This window comes from Marmota flaviventris, chromosome 14 (assembly GCF_047511675.1).
Source record: "Marmota flaviventris isolate mMarFla1 chromosome 14, mMarFla1.hap1, whole genome shotgun sequence".
Classification (NCBI taxonomy): Eukaryota; Metazoa; Chordata; class Mammalia; order Rodentia; family Sciuridae; genus Marmota; species Marmota flaviventris.
In genome coordinates this window covers 11121388-11144728 of record NC_092511.1, presented here as the reverse complement: position 1 = coordinate 11144728, position 23341 = coordinate 11121388, and the positions used below count along the sequence as shown (strand labels likewise).

The following is a 23341-nucleotide window of genomic DNA, read 5'->3' as shown; positions in this document are numbered from 1 at the left end:
GTCACCATGAGCGCAGATGGTCTGTGACCTGAGGCAAGTGTCTGAGCGACCTCAGGTCAGTAGTGGACCAGCAGTGCAAGGCTGAGGGCCAGCTTCCTCCAGCAGAGAGCTCCGGACTCAGCCATGGGACCCTCAAAAGCTCAGTGTACCCACCCCAGCCCCTCCTGTCTCCCCTCCCTGCCTTCTGAGCAGGCTCCAGACTTTCTCTCCCAGACCACGGGCTTCCTGAAGACGGGCCTCCATGGGCATTTCCTCTGTGCTCCCTGGAGGATCTCCGTCTAATGTCTAATCTACGTGTTTCCCTGCATGTATCATTCTGAGAGCTTGTGAACCGGGCTTGGCAGGAGATATGCTGACAATGGAAACTGCTGCCTCCTCCTTCCTCCACTACCCTCCATTCTGCTGGCATCTGCTAAGACCCTGTCATCTGTCAGTCACTGGGTTAGGGCTCAGAACCGGAGGTGAATAAAAGCATACCTGCGTCAAAGGAGCCCTTCATTTAGGGTTCCAGGAGACAAGGAGGGCAGCTCTTGGTGTCCAGGGGACATTGTAGAACAGAGGCAGAGGGACCAAGAGCTGGAAACATGGAGAAGGCTGGGAAAATTCACCTGAGTGTTATCAGGAAGGCTTCCTGAGGGAGATGACATTGGTTTTGTGGTCCAAGGTGGAAACAGCTTTCAATCACCTAAGAGGGAATGTGACCAAACAAGTAAGAGGCAGAGGTAGCAACTAAGTCCGGTGTGCCTGGAACGAAGAGCGTGTGTGGAGGAGATGAAGCTGGTGAGCCAAGGTGCAGGCAGTGTCCAGGCCAGGGTGAAGGGTCTGGCTTCACCCTGTAAGTGCCAGGGAACTATTGGAAGATTTTGCGCAATCGCTTATTTTACTTATTTATTTTTTAAGAGAGAGAATTTCAATATTTATTTTTTACTTCTTGGCGGACACAACATCTTTGTATGTGGTGCTGAGGATCGAACCTGGGCCGCACACATGCCAGGCGAGCGCCCTACCGCTTGAGCCGCATCCCCAGCCCCAATCGCTTATTTTAAATGATTAATGTGGAAGTGTGACGTTTGTAGATGGCGGAGTCAAGGGAGTCGGAGGCTACCATGGGAGGCTACCTGGAGAAGGCCAGTGCGTGACCAGAGCATAGGACTGGTCACAAGGAGCCCCTGATGCGGTGCTGGGTTCTGCCTCTCATTCTGGGTTGCAATGCAGCCGTTCCAGGAGATGAGCTCCACACCCCATCTCCACTCTCTGATCTATAGATCTTAACTGATGCAGTTTCTCAGTCTCACAACTGATTGCAAAGAGGGTTTCTCATGGTATTAAAATGACCTCTTCTTCTGTGGCTACAATGACTTTATAGACAAATGCAGAGCTAGATCAGGCAACATTTCCCTTAGTTGGGTCAGGAAAGGCAAATATATGAGTTTTCATATTTTTATTTTAGTTGTTGACAAACCTTTATTTTTTATTAATATATGGTGCTGAGAATCGAACCCAGTGCCTCACACATTCAAGGCATGTGCTCTACCAGTGAGCCACAACCCCAGCCCGAGTTTTCATATTTTTAGTACGTATTTATGATCCACCTAATTCAAGATTTTTTGCTCTATAACATAAAGAACATATAAAAGGCGGCTAAGCTGACAATGGAAAACAAGACATCATAACATTTAGAAAAGAAAGCAAGATTGGGCATCAGACATGTAAGATAGCAAGAAACTTGGCCCTGAGCTTCCCAGCAGGCAGAGCAAAAGCAGAGCATGCTAAGAATTTGTAGTTTAATGGCTCATTTCTGGAACACTTTTTTCTTTCTTCTTCCATGACTAGAATTCTCTCATCTGACATACTTAAGTAGGTTGGCTTCTTGGGGACCACAAATAGTGAAATTCAGATTATTGATCTGGGCTTCAAGTATTTCAGGTGCTAAATTAATTTAAAGTCATTTCACTTTCTTTTGGTTCAGGGATACACAAATGAGGTGCAGAGGTTGAGTGATTTGGGATCTGTAAAATGCAAATGAACAGGAAATTCTTTTAAATAATTCAAAAAAGTCTTATTGTTTTTTAGTATGGGGATGCAGACTCCTAGGGACCTTAAAGAGCACTTTGGCTGGTTTTCAACATGGTCAGACCATCTGGAAGGTTCATGCAGCTGTCAACTGACCCCACAGCGTTGGGGCACGTGGCTGTAAACCAGGCAAGCAAAGCTATCCAGTCCATGGGCCTCCCTTTTATTTTTGTAAAGAAAAAAAAAATTTTCAGTTCAGAGCTAAAAACTTGCAATGAATGAAACCTGCCACCCCAAAGAGAAGTGGATCCACAGGTTTTCTTTCCACAAGCCGGGGTTTTGCCTCCCTTGGGCAAACTCTCAGAAACTTCCCAATGGGGAGCTGTGTGCCTGTTAACCCATGGGTCCTAGCTTTCCTCCAGAGCAGGCAAAAGTTAATCCTGTTTCCACAGGGCAGTCAATTAGCCAAAACACCACCAGATGATAGGAATGGGAAGTAGAGAACTTACTACCCATGCAGGGGGTACTTGATCTTCCAGGTACAGCTACCCTAGGTTTTGGTGAATCAGATGGAGTTCACTGAAGGGAGGGGCCAACTCTTATTCAGCCACAAAGCTTAGTCTAGAATTTTTTACTGCCCCTAGGGCAGGTTTAAGAATGAAATCTTGGAAAACTATCTTCTATATCAGAATTTAAAACAATTTGCCCATGGAATATTACTACCTATGTTATATATACAGGTCACATTGACTGCTCTTTGTCTCTCTACTTATAAAGGGTGGGTATCTAATGTCCCAGCTGAATCTCATGAAGGGCTGACTATATGAAAGTGCTTGTCACCTGTTGAGTACCACTGCTTCTCTGCCAGTTTGTATAATCTTGGAGAACTACCTCAATCTCCAAATCCTGTCTTCTCCACCAACTGGAGACAAGGACCCCTCCTCCCACAGCAGGATTGCCCAACTGTGAAAAGGCTGTTCAGTGGAACTGCGTTCCTGGGACAGAATTTGAACTAGTGTTATTAAGGAATAACATTTGAATTGCATCATTTAATTGCTATTTATTTTCATAAACATGAGGTATTTCAAAGTGCTATAAGATGCAGCACTAAATATATACATTTTGAAGAAATTAAACACAGAACTTTGCATTTACCCAGTTCTATGCACCAAACATGAACAAATACATTAACAGGAAGAAACAGGCTAGGAAAAGGCATATATATATAGTAAATTTCTTTACAAAAGTTTCTTAGTTCAAAAAGTGATAAAGTAATATCTACTCAAAACTTTCACAACTCATTTTCATACGAAAATATAAGTATCAAATTTAGTTATGTATCAGCATTATACTAAAGTATACAGGCAGTGTAAGAATTAGTACAGTACATAACAGAGATTAACAATATATTTGTATACAAAACATGCTCCTCAAACATTGAGGTATTATTACAGTACTTAGGTGTGAACTTCCAGTCTAATACTGGCCGCAAAAGCCACCTCTCATTACCCAGGACGTATACAAAAGGCGGGTGTGTCAATGGTATTTACAGAAATGTTCCCCAGGGGCATCAAATGGCAACCCCCTTACATGGCATCTGCTGGAACTTAAGCACCATTGTAAAAAGAAGGAATGACTCAGTTGTTTGAAAACTTGGAACGAACAAGGTGACTTCCACAGCCCCAGAGGCTCCCAACTGTCATGAACTTCCACGGCTGTCACAGAAGTGAGGTGCAGGAAACTGCAAAGCCACCCAGCACCCCATCATGTGGGCTCTCCGAGGTCCTGGTAGAACCCCCACATGTCCTGCCCCCCACCCAGATCCAAATGACAGGGGACCGATTTGAAAGTAAACCAACATTCTTAATGTCAACACAATGTTTGTTTAAAAAAAAAAAAAATCAAAATGTGCAAAGTGGCAGTGACTGTCCATTTGAGAAAGGTTTAGCAAGTCCGAGCGAGTTCGATTTTCTTTAGCAACTGCTGCTGTCTTGCCTGCAATTTCTCCTTTTCCAGCAGAAGCTGGTGCTCCTCGGCCTGGAGGGAGTGGACATACTCGGTGGCTTTTTTCAAAATGACCACCTTGGCGGCCTTCTCATTCTTGACCAGCTCCGGCACGTGGTCCCTGAGCGTGAGGAAGCTGGATCTCAGGTCGTTGCGGCGCTGGCGCTCTAGGATGTTGTGGTTGCGGCGACGCTCGCTGTCCTCGGAGTCTGAGTTTCGAGGGCTCAAGCTCTTGGCCTTTGGTGGGATGACGCTCTTGAGGGGACGGGGGGACACCTCACTCTTGATCTTCTTCTGGGGTGGCGCATCCTCACTCTCCACATAGGGAGAGGGTGCGGCATAGTTGTGCTGCTGGTGGATGGGGACACAGCGTTTGAGGATCAGCTCACTGGACTGAGCCCTCCCCAGGCCCAGGGCTGCGTTCTTGGGGCGCACGGTGATGGTGAACGTGGTGACAGCCTTGCTGTTGGAGGAGGAACGGCGTTTCTCCACAGTGACCACGTCGATTTCCTCTTCTTCATCTTCCTCCTCATCCTCCTCGTCATCTTTGATTAAAGAATGGAGGAACATTCATGTGAGACATACGTGAACAAAATGAACAGACTTCCATGTTTGCGTCTAAGTCCCTTAGGGCAGTCTGTAGCAGGGTCTGCTATTATTGTGGATCCATCAACATGCGAACAGAATGTACTTATTTTGTCTCTTTAAATAACTTTTCCTTCCCCAGACCCCTAGGGTACTATCAGTTTCCTTTCAAGATTTTTGCAGGTGGGACTTGAAGGTGGAGCTCAGTTGTAGAAAACTCGCCAGCATGTGCAAGGCCCTGGGCTCCACCCCCAGCACCAAAACAAAAACAAAAACAACAACAAAAAAAAAACTAGCAGATGGCAGAAATACAAAGAATCCGAGCCTGAGGTCCAACAGAATCCTGGCTCCATGGTACACTAACTGCAAGATCCTGGGCAAGGTACCGAACCTGTCTAAGCCTCAGTTTGTTAGCTCTGCAATGGGGATAATATCACAGCACCTTTGAATTTGGCAAAGAATATGTAGACTTAGCACAGAGCTGGGCTTAGCAGACAGATGCTCAGTAATGGGAGCTTTTAGCATAATCGCCAGGCAATCTGCCCCCTGGACTCATGCACATTTCCATCTTTGCATTTCAGGAGTCTCCTTTGTCAAAACACATGGCTGAGTTTGATTTTCCCTCCTTAAACTTGAGGAACACTTTAATTAACTAAGGAAGAAAAATAACTTTAGTTCCACAAATATGAGTTTCTTACAGTAGGTAGTTTTGCATCTAGCAAAGATCCAATCTTAACTACAGAGCCGTAACCCACAGAAGCTACACACCCCTGAACGGGAGCAGTTCCTAAGTCACCAACAATAACAGCAACAACAAAACGTGTAGCAGCTTGTGTGGGTTTTCCCTCCTCTCCTCATTTACTACCATGCTAGGATAGAAAATTATTGTTTAAAATGCAAGCATGAAAATCAAAACACATCTTCTGCTTGATCTGAGGGGGACCGGAAAGCTGAACAATTGTGGGATTTGTTCTAAAGCTGAAATGGGAGGTTGTTCCAGTCTGTGGGTCCCTTTAAGCCAGTGTTTTGGTTTTCTGCCAAGAAGACAGCTGTTGGAAGGAAATGCTTCCTCACCGAAAGCTGTCAAGGCACAGACATTAAAGGGACAGAGCCCTTTCAAACTGCAGGCTTATCACCAAGTTCCCTTCCAGGAGCCTCAGAAGGATAGGTTCCCAGCCCTGAAGGAAACTTAGGCTTTTTATCCATCTGCATTGTGAAAACACTGGTTCTCAAAGTCCAAGAAGTCTCCAAGGACAAGGGCTATTCTAGTATTGGGGTGGAGTTCTGTACCTCCAGAGCTCAAGGCAAAAGCTAGTTGTTTTTTTTTTAAACCCTTCTCATCCATTTAAGATATAAATACTCACAAAAGAACTAATCTCAGAGTCCTACGGGGATGTTTGCATTCCTGGAGGGGCTGTAAGTGCCCACCCTCACCTTCAAGAGCTCAGGGTAACAAAACACAACCCAGGTCTCCAATGAAGCTGGTATTCCGGCTAGGAGACAAAACTGGGTCCAGTTTTCACTACACAATGGAAAGAGGAGTCCCCTTGAGAATGTGCACAGCCGCTACTGCACTTGCTGCCAGCTGTTGAAGGGGAGGGAGGGCGCCTGGTCACCCCCAGCCTCTCAGATCCTTGGCCCGGCTGCTGGCCAGGCACACCGCCGCCTGCTGGCCACGCACCAGGAGCAAATAGCCCACCACCCACGGAGGGCCGGGGGAGGGGGAAGACCAACGTTCAGGAAAAAAAGAAAACCAGTGCCCGCCATCTGTACAGTCTCCTAACTTCTTGTGCCCTAAATAGGATCTTGTATAGCCCTTGTGTCTTTTGGGGGAGTCTTTTCCCCCTTCCGACCTGGGACTGAGTCCCTTTCCACCTTGGCGCTAACAAGTTTCTGCCCTGGCAAAGAACCCAGCAGCCCTTTAACCCCTACCCGAGTTGGCCACCAACTTTTCCCAGGGTGGGAATAGGGTGAGGCCAGCCATGGCCCAGAATAAGGTTCCCAAAGAAGGTGGGAACAACTTCAGGGAGGTGAAGTTGGGAAGAGGCACTTGCTACCCCAGCAGCTGTCTGTCTTCGACCCTAAGAGACGCTGGTGGGAATCAGGACCTATGGACCACCAGCGCTGCTGCTCCCCAGAGTCAAAACACCAAAGCTGACAAAGGGACCGCAACCCTCAGCTCCAGGGCCCCAGGGCGGCAGCCAGACCGGGACACAGGCTTTACCTGAGTCGCTCAGGGTGTCCTCTCCGGAGGTACTGAGGGCCTTGTGGTCACCGCCGTTGGCAGGGCGGCCGCCTAAGCGCGGAGGGGCGGCCACCGCGGCACTGGCTGGGGCTGCTGCTCCAGCAACCGCAGCGCCCACGGCAGGGGAACCAGCCGGGGCGACCGGCACAGGCGCTGGATCCCGTTTGTTCACCGGGAAGGGGAAGACGACGGCGGGATCCACGCACTCGGCGGCCGGGTGGGCAAGCTCCGCGGGTAAGGCAGCTCCGGCGCGACCGGCTCCGGCCGTCCCGCCGTGCCCGCGGCCCGCAGGGTTGGCAGCTCCCGCTCCCGGAGTGGCGGGACCCGCGGCCGGCGGCCCGCGGCCGTGCTGCAGCTTCTCGCTCACCGCGCGCTCCAGCTTCTCCCGAGCGGAGAAGCCGCTCCACATGCAGTCCTGGAGGATGACCGGGTTGGGGGTGAGGCCGCCCAATCCCCCCAGGCCGAATGCGTCCTCCTCGGCGGGGTTGCCCCACAGGTCGGCCTCGGGCAGCAGCATTTCCGTGGCCCAGTCGGAGGGCTCCGGACTCTGCTCCGAGAACGCACGGCTGGGCGACAGGGGGGGCGTAGGCAGCAGCTCAAACTTCTTCCAGATGTCCTCCCCCGGGGGGGTCGAGTCGGGGCCGCCGAAGTAGAAGTCATCTTCGTCCGGGTAGAAGCAAGGCTGCAGCGAGTCAAACTCGAGGTCTGGGTTCTTGCAGATCATCCCCGGCATGGTGGACGCGGTGCAGCTCGGCATCGGCTCGCCTCCTCGCCGGCGACTAAGCGCTTCTTTCCGCTCTGCTCTTTTTAATACCGGGGGTGCTTCCTTCCCGTGGGGTATGCGAAGGGCGGGGGCCCGCGCCAATCTCCAACGCTGTGACCAACGACACACCAGGAGAGAATGGGCAAGAGTAGACTGGGGGACAGGAGTGGGCACCCCCTCTAGCCCAGTCACCCAACCTCCCTGGCCAGCCCCCCCTCTCCGCCCAGAGCTCCCGAAGGTGGAGGAAGTTCTGCTTCTCGTTCTCTCCCTCCCTCCTTTTGTGTACAAGCTGTCTACGACAAGGGGTGGGAGGGGGCATGCAGATGCAGGGGGTGGCGGCTCTGCAACTTTGCAAACTGCCATTTCATTCACACAAGGCACTGTCTGGGGGAGGGGGCTGTTCAAGCTACAGAATCCTAGCTCTTTACTAGCACGCCAACAAGCCCCACTTGCACCATCGTAGGGCCAGCTGCTCGAAGGAAGTCCCAGCTCTGCAACCCGGCTGCCGGGCATAGGATTTCGAGTACCCTCCCTCAATCCCCTCTTTGTAAAAATGCAACCTTGGGAGTGCAAATCATAGCAGGGGATTTAGGAAACTTTGCAAATGGAAAGAGCCTTTCTCTAGACAGAGACCAATAAGAGGCACCCAAATCCATAAACCTCACCCCTCCTCATTTGAGCCGATGCCCTTTGGCATTCACCCGTCGCAGGGATATCCCTGCCAATAGCTTATTTTGAAGCTATCCAGCCCCTCCCCCTCCTTCCAAATCCCCAACAACGACCTCTTCCTGGGAAGGGGGCGGCTGAGCCCCATCCTGGGAATGGTGCAGGGGCGCCGGCGCGGGGAGGGCAGCAGGGAGAGCGCGTCTCCTCTAAGCTGGAGCGGTCGTGACCCAGATTACCACCGCGGCAGCCTCGCCCCGACTAACCCCCTTTCCTTCCTCAGATGGCACCATTTGGAGAAGAGCCCCGGCTTGGGGTGGGGACGCACCGGCTCCTCGTCAGCTCAAACATAGACAAATCTTCTAGAGCAGGGCGAATTTCTTTTCGCTGAAGCCATTACTCTTTCCTTGCAAAGGCTGTAAAAGGATTAGGGCGGGTCTCCTCCAGCCCGGGTGCCTATCGGGCTGAACTGGCTTTTCAGGGAAAACCCCGAGATGGTTTTGTTTCGGAAGCATAAACAGTCCCCTGGGCACATTCGGACGCCTGGTGCGCGAGCCGCGATCCCGTCCAGGGCTTGTCTTGCTGCGGCGCTCGCCGCTCCCCGGGCGCCTGGCGGTTTGCAAGCCCCGCTCCTTACCTCCGGTCGACTGCCGGGGATCCGGAGGCGATTCTGCGCTGGGGTCTCCGGGTGGGCTGTGGGGGTGGGGGGGTCCTAGGGCGGCTGCAGTCTGTGAGCGCTTGCGCCCAGCTAGCGCTCGCTCGGCTCCAACCCAGTTCCCAGGAGCCCCCCGCATCCACCCAGCGCGTCCAGACAGATGACTGTCACTGGCTGCGCTTTGAAGCTCGGGAGATATTATTAACTGAAAAATCTGACACACCCGGGGGGCGGGGAGAGAAGGGGGCTGTGGCGCAGACAAGGGGGAGGGAGAAAGGCAGAGGAAAGCGGCTTTACCCCGCCCTCTTGATTTCCATAAAAATCAGGGGAGGCGCCAAGGCTTTCGCGCCAAAAGCCACTTGCTTTTCTTCTTTGCAGTGGAGGTTGCAAAGCTGGGAAGCCCGGGATGTTCTCCTCCCGCCCTTTTGGACCCCCGGGCTTGCACCCGGTGCACTCCGTGAACTAGCTGCGCGCCGAGCGGTGCAATGCAGCAACCACCAAGTGGGCCTGGCAATTGCTTGACATTAAAAAAAAAAAAATTAATTTTTTTTTTCTTAAGGGCTCTAGGGTATAGGCTAGGGAGGGGGAACCGAGGCTTCTAACCCAGTCCCCGCCTAAGCTGCATTTGTATGCAGCTAAGCTCGAGGCCAGCGTTGAGCAATATCTTGCTCGTGTGTGATCTGCGAGAAAGGCTACGAGGGTGCAAAATGGGAAGGAGCGGACGCGCCCATTTAAGAACAGACCGAAGGCTGTTTCTAGTCTCAAATGGAAAGGAGGAGAGGGGCGCCCCCCTTGTTTGAAAATAAATAAGTGCGGGCTACCAGGGTGGTGCCGCGGTGATTTCTTCGGCCGAAAGCGACACCTCGCGGAGACCCAGCAGAAAGCGGAGCCTCCCAGTGTCGACTGGGGGCCAGAGCGGGCGGCCCCGCAATTCTCCGCTGCCCTGGCCATAGTTGGCAGGTCCTCACCACTGAGGATCGGGGCGTTCGGGCCCCGGTGACCAAGGGGATGGACGTCCGTCCCTTGCAGTCGTCCCCACCTCTCCCGAGGAACTTTTTCAAGCCATCGTTTTCTGAAATGATGGGCAGTGGGTGCGTTTCACAGAGAAGGAACTGTCGTCACACCTCTCGGCTCAAGTCTTGAGTCTAAACTGTCAGAGGCACAAAGGAAAGCTGCTGTTAGGACTCCCTTCTTTGTGCCTCAGTTTCCTCGGTTGTGAGCAGCGGTGCCTACTCATTGGCTGTTTTGAGAAATGAGTTACAAAAAAGCTTAGAATAGTGCCCAGTCCATGCGTGTGTTGGCCATTATTATTATCAGAGCACGGTAATTCTTCCGGGGAAATTAACCCGCTGTGGAACCCTGTTTGTGCCGTCGGGCCCCACCCCCGCAAATCCTCACTCGATTCTGGGAAGGGATTTGTCCCAGCTCCCAAACTCCCCAGGAACGAACTGGTCTCCAGCAGCCCCTTTCACAACCAAATACACAGCGAGTGGAATTTTGTCTTCAAAAACATTCCTGAGGCTTGTTTGGGGGAGGGGAACCTGGCCTCTAAGATTGGGATGGGCAGGCTTCCCCATTCCCCATTTGCCCGACAACTGGAAATGCCACCCCACCCCCTTCGCCTCAACCTTCAGCTAGTTGAGGGTGAGAATGCAGAGGGTCTGGGAGCAACCCATAAAATGCTTGGTATTAGCATTTGTGAAGGCATTCCAGCTGACCCTGGGTGCCTCCTTAATTCTGGGAGAGAGGCAGATTCCAAGGGCTCCAAGAAGTAGTTCAGGAAGGAAGATGAGCCCGGCTTCCACCGCACCTTTCTTATTATTTCCCTCACATATGTAAAACACATCACTCTTCCAAGCCAAGCCCTCCTGCTGCATTCTCTCCCTCCCTGCGTCCTGGCTTTTCCAAAGGAAAAAAGCAAAGCAGCTCTGACCTTCCATGGGTAGTTGTGTTTAACTGAAATATTTGTTTAATGTTCTCCTTCCTGGGAGACAGGTGCAGTTGGCCTCCTTAACCTGTGAGTTCCTGGGGCAGAAGAATCCTTGGGGCACAGTAAGGCATCTGTATACAGTAGGTGCTCTAGGATATTGTTAAGGCCCAGAGCACCGGATGAGACCTTCTAAGACAGCCAGATCTTCCAAGGCAGTTTGTGTTTATTAAGGACAGAAGGGGATGGTAACAAATGTGACAACAGAATCTCTTTCAGACTCTCAAAACAGCCTCAGAAAGTGTACTAGAAGCTACCTGTCCCACCTTCCTACCAAAATGGTGAAAATAGGCCAACCTGGGCCTGGCTGGTACATGTAAAAGTCCTCTCTTGCCACTCTCCACCACATCGGTAACGCACCCTCTGTGGTAGCACAAGTGTAGAAGGAAAAGAGAGGATAAGGAGACCTACATGCCTCTGAGCAAATCCTTTATCCATCCTGGACCTCAACCTCTAATTTGCTTTTAATGCAAGCCAGTAATTACTGACATGTCTGAATCTGAAGGTTAACAGAATGATAAAATGCAACAAATATTTATTGGTACCTTCCTTTGCAAGTAGAAAGATAAAAGACTGTACATAGAGAAAACTTACCTAATGCCCGCTCTGGGTATACTTGAGGAGAAGCCTGAAAATTCCTCTTCCAAATGTTGAAACACTCTCAGGTTGTGTGGACACAAACCAAACAAATCTTTCAGTGACTTCAAAGCCAAGGTTTTGTTCATGTCCTGAGCCCCAAAGTGGACTTAGAACAGAGATGACTTAAAAAGTCTCATGATCTCACCATGGACTTGGATGGGAGTCACATCTAAGACACATCTAACCCTCAACGTAACGAGCATCTGAGAAGACAGAATTAGAGTCGGGATTTGGTTTACAAAGAAGGAGATTTGGGGGAGAGAAGAATGTTTTAGCCTACAAATTCCTTCTTTACTAAAAGAAACAACAAATTAAAAAAAAAATAGCAACAACACACATAAACAAATTCAGAAGCTCCCAATCCATGACTAGCTAGGAGACCAACAACCTCATGCAGCCTCAGGGACCATGGTTTCTCCTAGGAACTTCATATTGGGTTCCAACCCTCACCACATACAGATGTGTACATTTTGCTCATTAAATGGTTTTTTTTTTTTAAGTTCCTGTGATCAATTGAATCTTCATTTGAAAAAAAGAAGAAAAATTGGCTGCCTTCCTTACCCAAATGTAATGTGTGTGTGTGTGTGTAATGTAATGTATATGGCTGGATTTAAGATTTAATTGGAAAAAGTAAGACTATAAAAGCACAAGAAGATGGGCTGGGGATGTGGCTCAAGCGGTAGCGCGCTCGCCTGGCATTGCGTGCAGCCCGGGTTCGATCCTCAGCACCACATACAAATAAAGATGTTGTGTCTGCCGAAAACTAAAAAAATAAATAAATATTAAAAAAAAAAAGCACAAGAAGAAAACAGATTAACAGAGTAAAAACCATATTTAATTATATATGTATGTAAGGGAGCCCCAATAAAATGATGAAACTGTAAGAAGGATGGGATGATTGAAGCTTACATAAAGGAACAGTGGCTTAGGTTCTGGGGGCTTATGGGAGGAGAGTGGGAAGTGTCTGATGGATAAGGGTGTTTCGCTACAAGCTGTCTGGAAGCAGTCTCCCAAAGAATAGGTAAGAGTCCACCTGGCACAGTGTTAAGGAGTTCTTCTTCCCAGGCCTTGAGATTCTTGGGGTGGAGATTAAGGACAATTGAGTTCCTTCTGGGGATCAGTCTTCTGGCAGATAAGGGCAGCTCAGAGCTTTCCGCTACCGGCACCTACTACTGTCTGAGTGCCCTCAGCCTTGTGTCATTAGTGCACCAAAGAGGCATATTTTGGGTGGCATTTCCTGAAGTACTTCAGAGGAAAAGATTATGTTCCCTGTGTACAAAGGACTCCTACAAATTGAAGAGAGAGAGAGAGAGAGAAAGAGAGAAATCGGGATCCCAGATATGAATAGATAATTCATCTAACAGGAGATGCAAGTTGTCAACAAAACATGAAAAGATGCTCAGCTTCACCAGTAGTCAGGGCAATGCAAATTAAATCTCATGGATTTTAATGATTTGGGTCTGGCTGATTGGCCCTAAGTATGGTGAAGGGGGACATTGGGGTGGGGGCCCTCTCATACACTCCTTTTACTCTTGAACCCCAAGATTAAAATGATTCCACACAACAGAATCCCTCTGACAAGAAATAATAAAGCAAAAACATTAAAATACATAAACAAGAATATGTATTACTGCAGTGTTCACAATAACAAAACATTGTAAGTGATCTAAATACCAGTTAATATCCAGATGTGGTGGCTGAAGCCTGTAATTCCAGCAACTCAGGAGGCTGAGGCGGGAGGGTGGCAAGTTTGAGACCAGCTTGGGCAATTTAGCAGAGCACTGTCCCAAAATAAAATAAAAAGGGCCAGGGATATTAAAAAAAAAAAAAAACTGTCAATAAAATAGTATATATAGACGGTCCCTGACTCACATGGTGTGAAAGTGATACCCACTCAATAGAAATTATACTTTGAAATTTGAATTTCCATCTTGTCTCGGGCTTGCTAAATGCAGTACAATACTCTTTCCTAATACTGAGCAGTGGTAGTGAGCTGCAGTTCCTCCTCAGCCACACAATCATGAGGACCAACAGCAGACACACTTCAGAGTACTGTGTTGCTACACTAAGATGTTTGGTAGGTTAGATGTTACATGTATTTTTAAACTTTTTGGTGCAGGGATTGAATCTAAGGTCTCATGCGTGCTAAGCATACCCTGTACCCCTGAGCTGCACCACCAGCCAAGATTAGCTATTTTCAGGGGCTGGAGCTGTGGCTCCGTGGTAGAGCACTTGCCTCACATGTGTGAGGCCTTGGGCTCAACCCCCAGAACCACATAAAACTAAATAAACAAAGGTATCATATCCATCTACAACTAAAAATATATTTTTTTTTTTAAAAAAAAAGCTATTTTCAACTTAGGATATTTCACTTTACTATGGGTTGTTGGGATCCAGCCCTACCATAAGCCAAGGAGCATGTGGACTATATCTCAGCAGTGGGATAATGAGCAGCCACAAAAAATAAAAGATACAGAGGTACTGACTTAGAAAGTGTCTGCAAGTAGGAACGAAAAGAAGCAAAGGATGGATGGAGGGGCTTGCATTTGGGATGTGTGTGTCTTTAGATATATCTACCTAAACCCAAGCGCGAACTGGGAAGAATGTGAAACAAGTTGCTACCCGTGCTTTATAATGAAAACTAGAAATCAGACTGATAGAGGGAGAGAAACTTTCCTCCTGATGAAATTGTTTTCTAAGTGGTGGGATTATGAGTGAATTTAACTTTTTGTCTTTGTTCTTTTTTTTAAATGCCACTCCTTGTAAAATTAGTCCTTTAGGGAAATTAAAGGACACTTTAATGAAACCTAAAATCACTTCCAAATTTCTCCTTTTGTCCAGGCTGGCATTCTTTCCACCAACAGACTGAGCCAGTCAGGTGAGAGGCTTTGGGGAGGACACGGCAGGGCAGAATGAGCCCTGGTCCAGTCGGGATTGCAATCAAGCCACCAAAGCTTGATTGTCATGTTGGATGTGCCAAGGCAAGGCACATATTTTTTAGCAGGTGAGGCTGGAGAAAGTTTGAGACCCCCATATTGAGAGGGTTTTGGGAGTGAAGAGTTTTATGGGTAATAGCATAGTTATTACTGGGGCTCAGAAAATGACACCCCAAACAATGGCACTTTGACATGCTGAGTGCTGTGTACTACAGGAGAGCTAAGATCTCTCAGATCTTCTCCTGCCTTCCTCTCACCGCCCCCCACCCCCACCCCAAAGCAGGGAGGGGTTTTCTCTGAAGTCCTTTCATCTGCCTTGAGATGGATTCTCCAAAAAGAATTCAGTTGTCCTGAGTGTCCTTTCTAGGATTGGAACCGCGAGGCAGCTGGACCTGTGTCCCAGGAAAGAAAGAAGCATGTGGTGGGTCACAACACATTCAGAGGAACTTGCCACAGGTCACCACTTGTTCTTCAGGTCCATTCATCATGTCCTCCAAATCATACACTCTCCCCCAATTTGCCTGCATCCTATTCCCCTGCCCCCTGTGGAGACAGTGGTAAAGCTTCTAAGGTTTTTGAGGTGCTGGCGAAGGAACCCAGGGTCTCACACATGCCAGTCAAGCCCTCTCCACTGAGCTACATGGCCAGCCCTTTCTAAATCTTAAGAGTTGTCTCTTGTGATTTCCCCCACACACATAATAAAATTGTGATCTTCTTGTTGTTGGTTTTTGGTTTTGATTGATCTAATATCGATTTACTTCGTAGACCGATTCATCCAACTTTCAGACCTCATCCAATCTACATTATGCTTTTTAAAAAAATCATTCTTACTTAATGCCAGTAATTTTATTAATGATTTAGAAAATGGGAGAGTCCAGCAGACCCTGTGCTGCTCCCAAGGACTGAATTTGCCTCCCAAGACCCCTGCACACACATTGGGAAGCCTTCTCTCAAGCTGAGAGCATTAGGGGTTCCGGGGAGAGGACTAAGATTGGGGGCCGGGGAGCAGTGAGGTGTGCGCTGTCAAGAGCTTGTGGACGGATGGCAAAGCTGTTGTAGAGCTGGAATTCCCGTTTCCCTTATTTTCCTTAAGCTAAAAGACAAGATGGGAAAGATGTCCCTGGAGGCAGGCGGCAGCTTGGGGCCAGGCTCCATGGAGGTGAGGAGGTGACAGGCTTCCCCTTTGGCCAGTGCCAGAAGGGTTTGCTGCGGGGGACCCAGTCTCAGCAGGAGCTTGTAAGGTACAAGGTATTCTGACTCCAGATCTGACCTTTTGATCCATTTGACACTGCCCTATAGAATGAGCAGCTCCCTCTCCAACCCAGCTCCTCTTTCTTTCTGGGAGTGCTTTACAGTCACATAGGCACAATCTGGTATGTCCAGACCTCTGTTGCAGTTTTCAGACAGTAGATGAGACGGATGATTCTTTTTTTTCTTTTTCTTTTTCTTTTCTTTCTTTCTTTTTCTGTTCGAGGGATTGAACCCAGGATTGAACCTGGGTCCACTGAGTCACGACCCCAGCCCACTTTCTTTTGAGACAGGGTCTCACTAAGTTGCTTAGGTCCTCACTAAATTGCTGAGGTTGAATTTGTAATCCTCCTGCCTCTGCCTCCTGAGCTGCTGGGATTACAAGCATGTGCCACCATGCCCTGCAGGATGACTGATTTCATTCCTCCACCCTACCATTGCTCTACCACTGAGCTACATGCCCAGCCCTAATTATTTTATATTTTGAAATAGTATCTTTCTAAGTTGCTCAGGCTGTCCTTGAACTTATGGTCCTCCTGTCTTCAGCCTCCAGAGTGGCTAGAATTACAAGTGAGCACCACCGTGACTGGCACTCTCTGATTCTTGCTAACTTTCCTTCTATGCTGGAGACTCTCCTTGTAGCCTCATGGACAACCCTGACCCATCAGGATACTTTGAGTGGAATTGTTAGAATCTGCCCAGGGCTTTTTCAGTTTCCTCATGTTTAGATAATGATGTCTGATAAATATCAGTGATTCCATCTGTTCATTTCCAGAAACTGTAGCTTCTAGCCTAGTAAGTCTTTTCCTTTTTCTCTGCTTATTTAAATTCTTTCCTCAAAGCTCAGGTAGAGACTCCTAGAAGGAATGCAGACCTCCAGTCCCCGGGCCTCACTTGCCCCTACCCCCTGTCCGGTTCTGCCCAATCTTCATCTTTGCTGCCTGCTTCTACCTAGGGCAACCTACTGGGTGCTCTTTACTAAGGTTATGTGCATGTGGGGCTCTCTCCTAACAGAATAGCAGGTCCTGAACACAGGTACTTTCCTCTTGTCACCTTTGATCTTCCTTGATGATGGCTTCAGTGAATGGTGGAAAGAAGAGAGCTCTAAAGCCAGACAGCCCAGCGAGCCCTGGGGTCTTGGACTATCCAGAGAGCCACAGCGAGTTTTCATTTCTTCACCTTTATTAATTTATTTATGGTGCTGGACGGAGCCCAGGTCTTCCCACAAGCTAGGCAAGCACTCTACCACTGAGCTACACTCTCAGCCCTGATTTCTTCACCTTTAAATTACTATTTTGTATGGAGTGAAGGAGATAACATCTGCAAAGCACCTGGCTCTTCCTGGATGCTAAGCAAGATTTGCTTCCCTCCCTTCCTCCCTTCTCCTCCTGCCCTCCTCAGGGGCTCCACAAATTGAATCATACACCAACAGCCTCAGCCTTTGGTTCCCAGGTTGAGCCTTGAGTTTTATATACTCATCCTTTCTCCAACCAGAACTGCTTTTGTGCTGTTCCCCTCCCTCTTCTTAGCTTGTCTTTGACCCACGTAACCTTAGCCTTGGAAGAAGCAATAGTAAGTAAAAAGACAGTGATCATAAAGCACAGGGCAATTACAGGGGACGGGACCAGAGTTCTTCAAGCCCAGAACTGTATCTTATTTGATGGAGAATCTTAGAATGGTCATTCAACATCATTAATCTCAGTTTTTCTGAGGTTCAAAGAGGGAATGAGTCCCTGCCTTCCTTTCAGCCTGCAAGAGGCAGATGTAGAAGAGGGGGTTTGAAATAAAGTCCGGTGACCTGGCACTATCACTTCTCTGTGTTCTTAGGCAAGTCCACTTTCATTAGCTTCCGTTTTCTCATCCACAAATAGGGACAATAGCACCCTTCTATTGCAACATGAAACACCCAGAATCAAAATGAGACCACATTTGTTCCCTTATGTAAACGTGATAAAATCCAAGAAACCCGGGAGGTGAAGAGCCTTACTTACTCTTTGTGGCAAAAGCTTAAAAAATGGTCAAACTTTAATATGTGAGCAGTGTGGGATTCTGTGTAAAGTTGCTAAAACAGGGCTGTTTGGAATGGACACTTCCTGAATTCTCTTACAATGCCTGCAATGGTCATATTTCCTGGTAAGTGGCATAAAATCCAAAAACCTGTCAAAGGGACAGATGGCATTCTTAGCACAAAAGAGGAAACCAATTAGAAGTTAAAATAGAGAAAAATGTGAACTTGTAAATGCTAACAAATTGTTTCGCTGTGGAGGATTGTGCTATTTCCCTGGCACTTGCTCAGGAAGGTTTCTTTCTGGCTTGGCAATGCTCCCAGAGCATGACTACTAGGGTCTAAAGAAACCTACAGACCCTCTCTTCTAACCCCTTGATTTCAAACTCTCATGTCTCACCTGCATTGTCAGACAGACAATTGAGTCGTGGCATTTGTACAGTGACAGACTAGTTCTTTGCAGCTCAGAATTGAGCACTGTATAATAGACTTAAGGAAGCAATTCCTAAATTCTGTACTTGCACCCATTCAGTCCATCAACAAACACTTGATATGACTGTGTATGACTATAATTTCTGCTCTCAAGACACAAATCACACAGAAAAGTCCAATGACATGGATATGTGCTATCCTGAAAGATTGCACAGAGGAAAGACGCTCCATCTCTGTCTGGGGAATGGATCTTGGCTTCACAGACTGGGAAGCATTTAAGCTATGAAATGAGAAGCAGGAGTTTGCCCAGGGGATAAGGTTGGATAGGACTGTATTAGTCAGAATGGGTGAGATTATGCTGTTGTAACAAATAACCCCACAAACTCAGAGGCTTAATATAACAAAGCCTTGAATTTTGCTCTCTTTAGTCATCACAGCCTCCCGATTAATAGAGCAGCCCCTCAAAAAGGGGGAACATCAGCAAGAATGCAAAAATCAAATCAAGAATACAGCTGTTTAACACTTTGTTAAAACTTTTAAATGGATTATGATGGCCCCCAATTGACAAAATGGTTTGAGAAAAAGACTAAGTGTACGACTGTCCCAAAGAAGCCTCACAAGCTGAAGGTACTTGTCTGTTTTGTTTTGCTACAAAATACTTGAGGTTAGGTACTCCATAAAGTAAAGAGGTTTATTTACTCTCAAAGTCCTTTTCCAAGGTCAAGCAGACATAATTATTAATGGTCTTCTTGCTGAAAGACTTCTAAGGCAGTGCAGGCTATCACATGGTGAGAGACAAAGAGTGCCCGAGAGACCTAGCATAACTGGTTTTTAAAGCAGACCATCTATTGAGTTAAATCATCAGCCCACTAATCCATTAACCCACAAATTCACTAATCCATTAATAGTATAAATGGATTAATTCATTCAGGAGGCCTGAGCATTAGTAACTTCTTTAAGTTATCTGAACTTGCCTATTTTTAAAAATCATTTTAATAATTAATTGATTAGTTAATTGATCAGTTTTATTTATTTTGGTAACTGTGATTGAACACAGGGATACTTAACCACTGAATTACATCCCCAGTCCTTTTTATTTTTTTAATTTTGAGAGAGGATCTCACTAAAGCTTAAGGCTTCACTGAATTGCTGAGGCTGGCCTTGAACTTGTGATCCTCCTGCCTGGCCTTCAGAATCACTGGAATTACAGGAGTGTCTCACCACACCTGGCCTGATGTAACCTCTTAATATCTCACAATAGGGTCTAAATTTCAACATGAGTTTGGATGCTGAATGTCACCCCAAAACGCATGTGTAAAAGGCTTGATCTCCAGAGTATCACTACTGGGACATCCTAGAAGCTGTAGGATAAGAGGCCTGGTGGGAAGTCCTAAGGTCATCAGGGGTATAACCTCAAAGGGCTGGTGGGACCTTGGACCCTTTATCTGCTTTTGCCTCCTGGCCATGAGATAGAAATTCTGCTCTCCTGCAGGCCCAGACTACTAAAAACAATGGGTCTGCCTGATCCTGAACTAGAACTTCTAAAACTGTGAACCAAGATGAACCTTTTCACTTTTTTAAAAAAATTTGTTTTAATTAGTTACACATGACAATAGAATGCACTTATGCACTTTGATATATCATACATAGATGGGATATAATTTCATTTTTCTGAGTGCACATGTTGCAGAATCACATTGGTCATGCAGTCACATATAGACATACAGTAATAATGTCTGTTTCATTCTACTATCTTTCCTATCCCCACATCCCCTCTCCTCCCCTCCTATCACTTCCATCTACCTAATCTAAGGTAACACTATTCTTCTCTAGTGCCCCCTGCCTTATAGTGAATTAGCGTCCACATATTAGAGAAAACATTCAGCCTTTGGTTTTGTGGGATTGGCTTATTTCACTTAGCATGATAATCTCCAACTCCAACCATTTACTGGCAAATGCCATAATTTCACTTTTCTTTAAAGCTGAGTAATATTCCATTGAAAATATATATATATATATATATATATATATATATATATATATATATATATAAACAATAGAGGCAACAATAAGTGTTGGTGAGGATGTGGTGAAAAAGGCACACTCCTACTGCAAATTGCTGCAAACATGTATGGAGATTCCTCAGAAAACTGGGAATGGAACCACCATGTAACCCAGCTATCCCACTCCTTGATTTATAACCTTTTCTCTTTGTAAGTTAATTATTTCAGGTATTTTGATGTAGTGCCAGGATGCTGACTAACATGATGTATTTTGGAGGGGACAAACCAATACCAACCATGGCAGTACTGAAAATAAGCCTGTAGAGAAGAGATACCTGAAGAGAACTGTGGCTGTGGCTAGAACTGACTGGAATTCAGTTAATGGAGGATAGAAACCCAGAGCTGACTCTGAAGCTACACTTTGACCACTTGTCTCAACTGCCTGTCATTCTCTTGTGCCACCAAAATCAACTCAGTCCCCTCAAGGGTATTGTTGCATTTATTAGATTTTTTTTCCACAATGCAGAATTATATCTGATGCAAAGGAGGTATTCAATAAATATTTGTGTCGTTAATGGTTGAGTATTCTCCCATTGAATTGCTCTAAATATTTCATTCATTCCCTCCAGGTAGGAAATACACCCACCTTGCTTCCCTCCAACAGCATCTAGGGGGCTTCCGCAGGTCTGGCTCTCCTTGACTCATATTAGCAATGGGAGGGCCACTGGAAGCCTTTTCCAGACTCCCTCTGGGGTCCTTGCAAAGGGGACTGTCACTTGTCTGGTACCAGTGTGGGTCAGGAGAGACTGAAAGATCTTCATTTTGTACATAAACAGCATCAGAAGCAGTATTCTATGAAAAACAGAGGTAACAAACCTATAGTTTTCAAACTTGGTTTCAGAAACAAAATCCTTTATTAAAAAAATAATTAAATGGCATTTTCACTAAGCCCATTTTTCTAAAAGGGATAAGAGTGGAGCCCACTGGTTGGTGTAAGAACAGAAGATCTTGAACAGCACTAGCTTCGCCTCTTTCTGGATCCCCCTTGTTACGGTGTGGATATGAGGAGTCCCTCTAAGAGCTCATATGTTGTTGCAGGAATGTTCAGAACATAATGGAAGGATAACATTATGAGGGCCATAACCTCATCAGTGGATTAATCCATTTGATGGATTCATAATTTGAATGAATGGATTACTGGGTGGTAACTGTAGGCAAGGGAGAGTGGCTAGGGGGGCATGCCTTGGGGGCCTTGTTTTGTCCCTGGCTTTTATCTGTCTACCTATCTATCTATCTCTATCTCCCCGCCCCCCTTGCTGCCATTAGCTGAGCAGCTTCCCTCCACCTGGCCCTTCTGCCTCATCTTGGGCTCAGAGCAATGCAGTCTGCTGACCGTGGACTGAGCCTCTGGAACCACTGTTCCTCCTCAAAGCTGTTTTTGTATTTTGGTCACAGTAAGGAAAAGCTGACTAACAGACCCCTGGGGGAATTTCTAGAGGCCTTTAGGAGTTTCAATCACAGTTTAGATAAGCCACACATTTAGATAAATCAAATCACACCGACACAATACCCCTGTGCTTTCTCCTGCAACCAGCAGAAGTTTCAGACTTTCATCTCCTCCCTCCATCGAAATCTGCAGTTGTCTCTCCCCTTTGAGGGTGGGGAGGAAGGTGCAGTTAGTCTCGCTGTGAAAGAATGCAAAGTTCAGAAGAGCAAGGACAAGTGGCCCTCCTATGGAGGGAGGGCTGAGGGAAGCCCCTGGCTCCAGGGTTCTCCTAAGAGCACCCCTTGCAGGCCAGGGGACTAGTGCTCTTCCAGAGGCCAGTCTAGTTAGGCAAGGCTCCCACCCCTCCAGAAGGTGGGACTCTGACATGAGTCACCCTTTCTGCAGGATCCCCAGATCCTCCACTTGGTACTTATTTCATACCACCCAGGCTATGGGGAGGGGAATTGCTGGGAAGATGGGAGAAGACACTTCGCTGGCCAGCTTTTTTCTTTAGCTGACTAAAGACTCCTAACCCTCAATGGTACCACACAAGAGTGACAGTCTCCTGTTGGAGGACTCCAGGGAGTGCCTGGTGAGGGCTTCCAGTGGCCCCCATGTTGCTGATCTGAGCCAAGGAGAACCAGACCTGCAGGAGCCCCTGGATGCTGTGTGTGTGTGTGGGGGGAACATCACCTGTTCCCACCCTGGAGCAGCTCACCTGATTTCTGCTGAGCTGGCAGGGCTGGACAGCTTGATCCTCTCCAGGCACCAGCCAGCCCCAAGGCTGCATCAGAAAGGTGGGGTTTCTCATCCCCTTTTTCTGCATTCTGCTCCATGGAAACACAAAGTCAGCCTTAGGCTTTCCGTTCATCTCTGAAACCACAGGATGAATGAAGGAGCTTCGCACTGTGGACTCCTCGCACATGAATTCCCATTCTGCTGTAGGAGGAGCCCCTGACTACAGTTCCCTGCCAGGGCCAGCTCCTGTGGCCCAAATCACTCAAGGGGACTGGATACGCCTGGGTTGGAATAGAAACCCCAAATATGCTGGTGGATGCATCCATCAAGGTGCTCAGGGAATTGTAAAGACTATGTCAGAGTTTGGAGGAAAAGGAGCCCAGTCCTTAAGCCAGATGTCACAGAGCAGCAATTCATTGAAACCAAGGAAGGGACCTTAGCTTTATGCAAGACACCAGGGCAGATGCCAGGAGGTCAGTGTGCTCCTTTCTTATGGTCCATCTGCTGGCCCAGAACCTTGGGGCTCAGTCAAAGACCCCTTTCCTTCACTTCCCTCCCAACTCCTGGCCTCATAGCCACACATAAGCCTCTTCGTAGCTCAGTTTCAAAACCTCAGACGTAAATGTTGATAGTGGGTCCCTCCTACCTTGCAGGATTGCAGCCAGAGCCCCTGTGACATAAATGACAGAGCACCATGTCATCATAGAGGTGGTTGTCAATATCAGAAAAGCCACTCATTTGGAATCCCCTAATTGTTTCACCTGAATTATTTCCCCTCCTGCTGTCTGATCACTACCATATTTCACAGAGGAAATGGTTAGACATTAGCTTTCTCATGCAGCCAGCAGAAGTTTCAGACTTTCATCTCCTCCCCATGTCGAAATCTGCAGTTGTCTCTCTCCTTTGAGGGTGGAAGTTTTCACCTTTCATCCAACTGTT

At 47.4% G+C, this 23341-nt stretch overlaps 1 protein-coding gene across 2 annotated transcripts; it reads right to left on the bottom strand.

Moving 5' to 3' along the window:
- Positions 1-3314: 3314 nt before the first annotated feature.
- Mycn (MYCN proto-oncogene, bHLH transcription factor) lies at positions 3315-9067 on the bottom strand. 2 transcript variants are annotated; one of them, XM_071601219.1, is made up of 2 exons: positions 8911-9067; positions 3315-4562 (listed from the first exon to the last, which is right to left on the bottom strand). In XM_071601219.1, the coding sequence occupies exons 1-2, from the start codon at positions 9065-9067 to the stop codon at positions 3958-3960; spliced, it is 762 nt and encodes a 253-aa protein (XP_071457320.1). In that variant the 3' UTR covers positions 3315-3957. The 2 variants fall into 2 exon arrangements, with proteins under 2 accessions (XP_071457320.1, XP_027793693.1); XM_027937892.2 differs by lacking the exon at positions 8911-9067 and adding an exon at positions 6827-7684.
- Positions 9068-23341: the final 14274 nt, after the last annotated feature.

Bases quoted from the DNA above. Each gene is read 5' to 3' on its own strand.
- Mycn (XM_027937892.2), bottom strand. From the start codon at position 7,604: ATGCCGAGCTGCACCGCGTCCACCATGCCGGGGATGATCTGCAAGAAC. The intron at 4,563-6,826 runs GTAAAGCCTGTG...CTTTAATCAAAG, and splicing joins GGACACCCTGAGCGACTCAG to ATGACGAGGAGGATGAGGAG.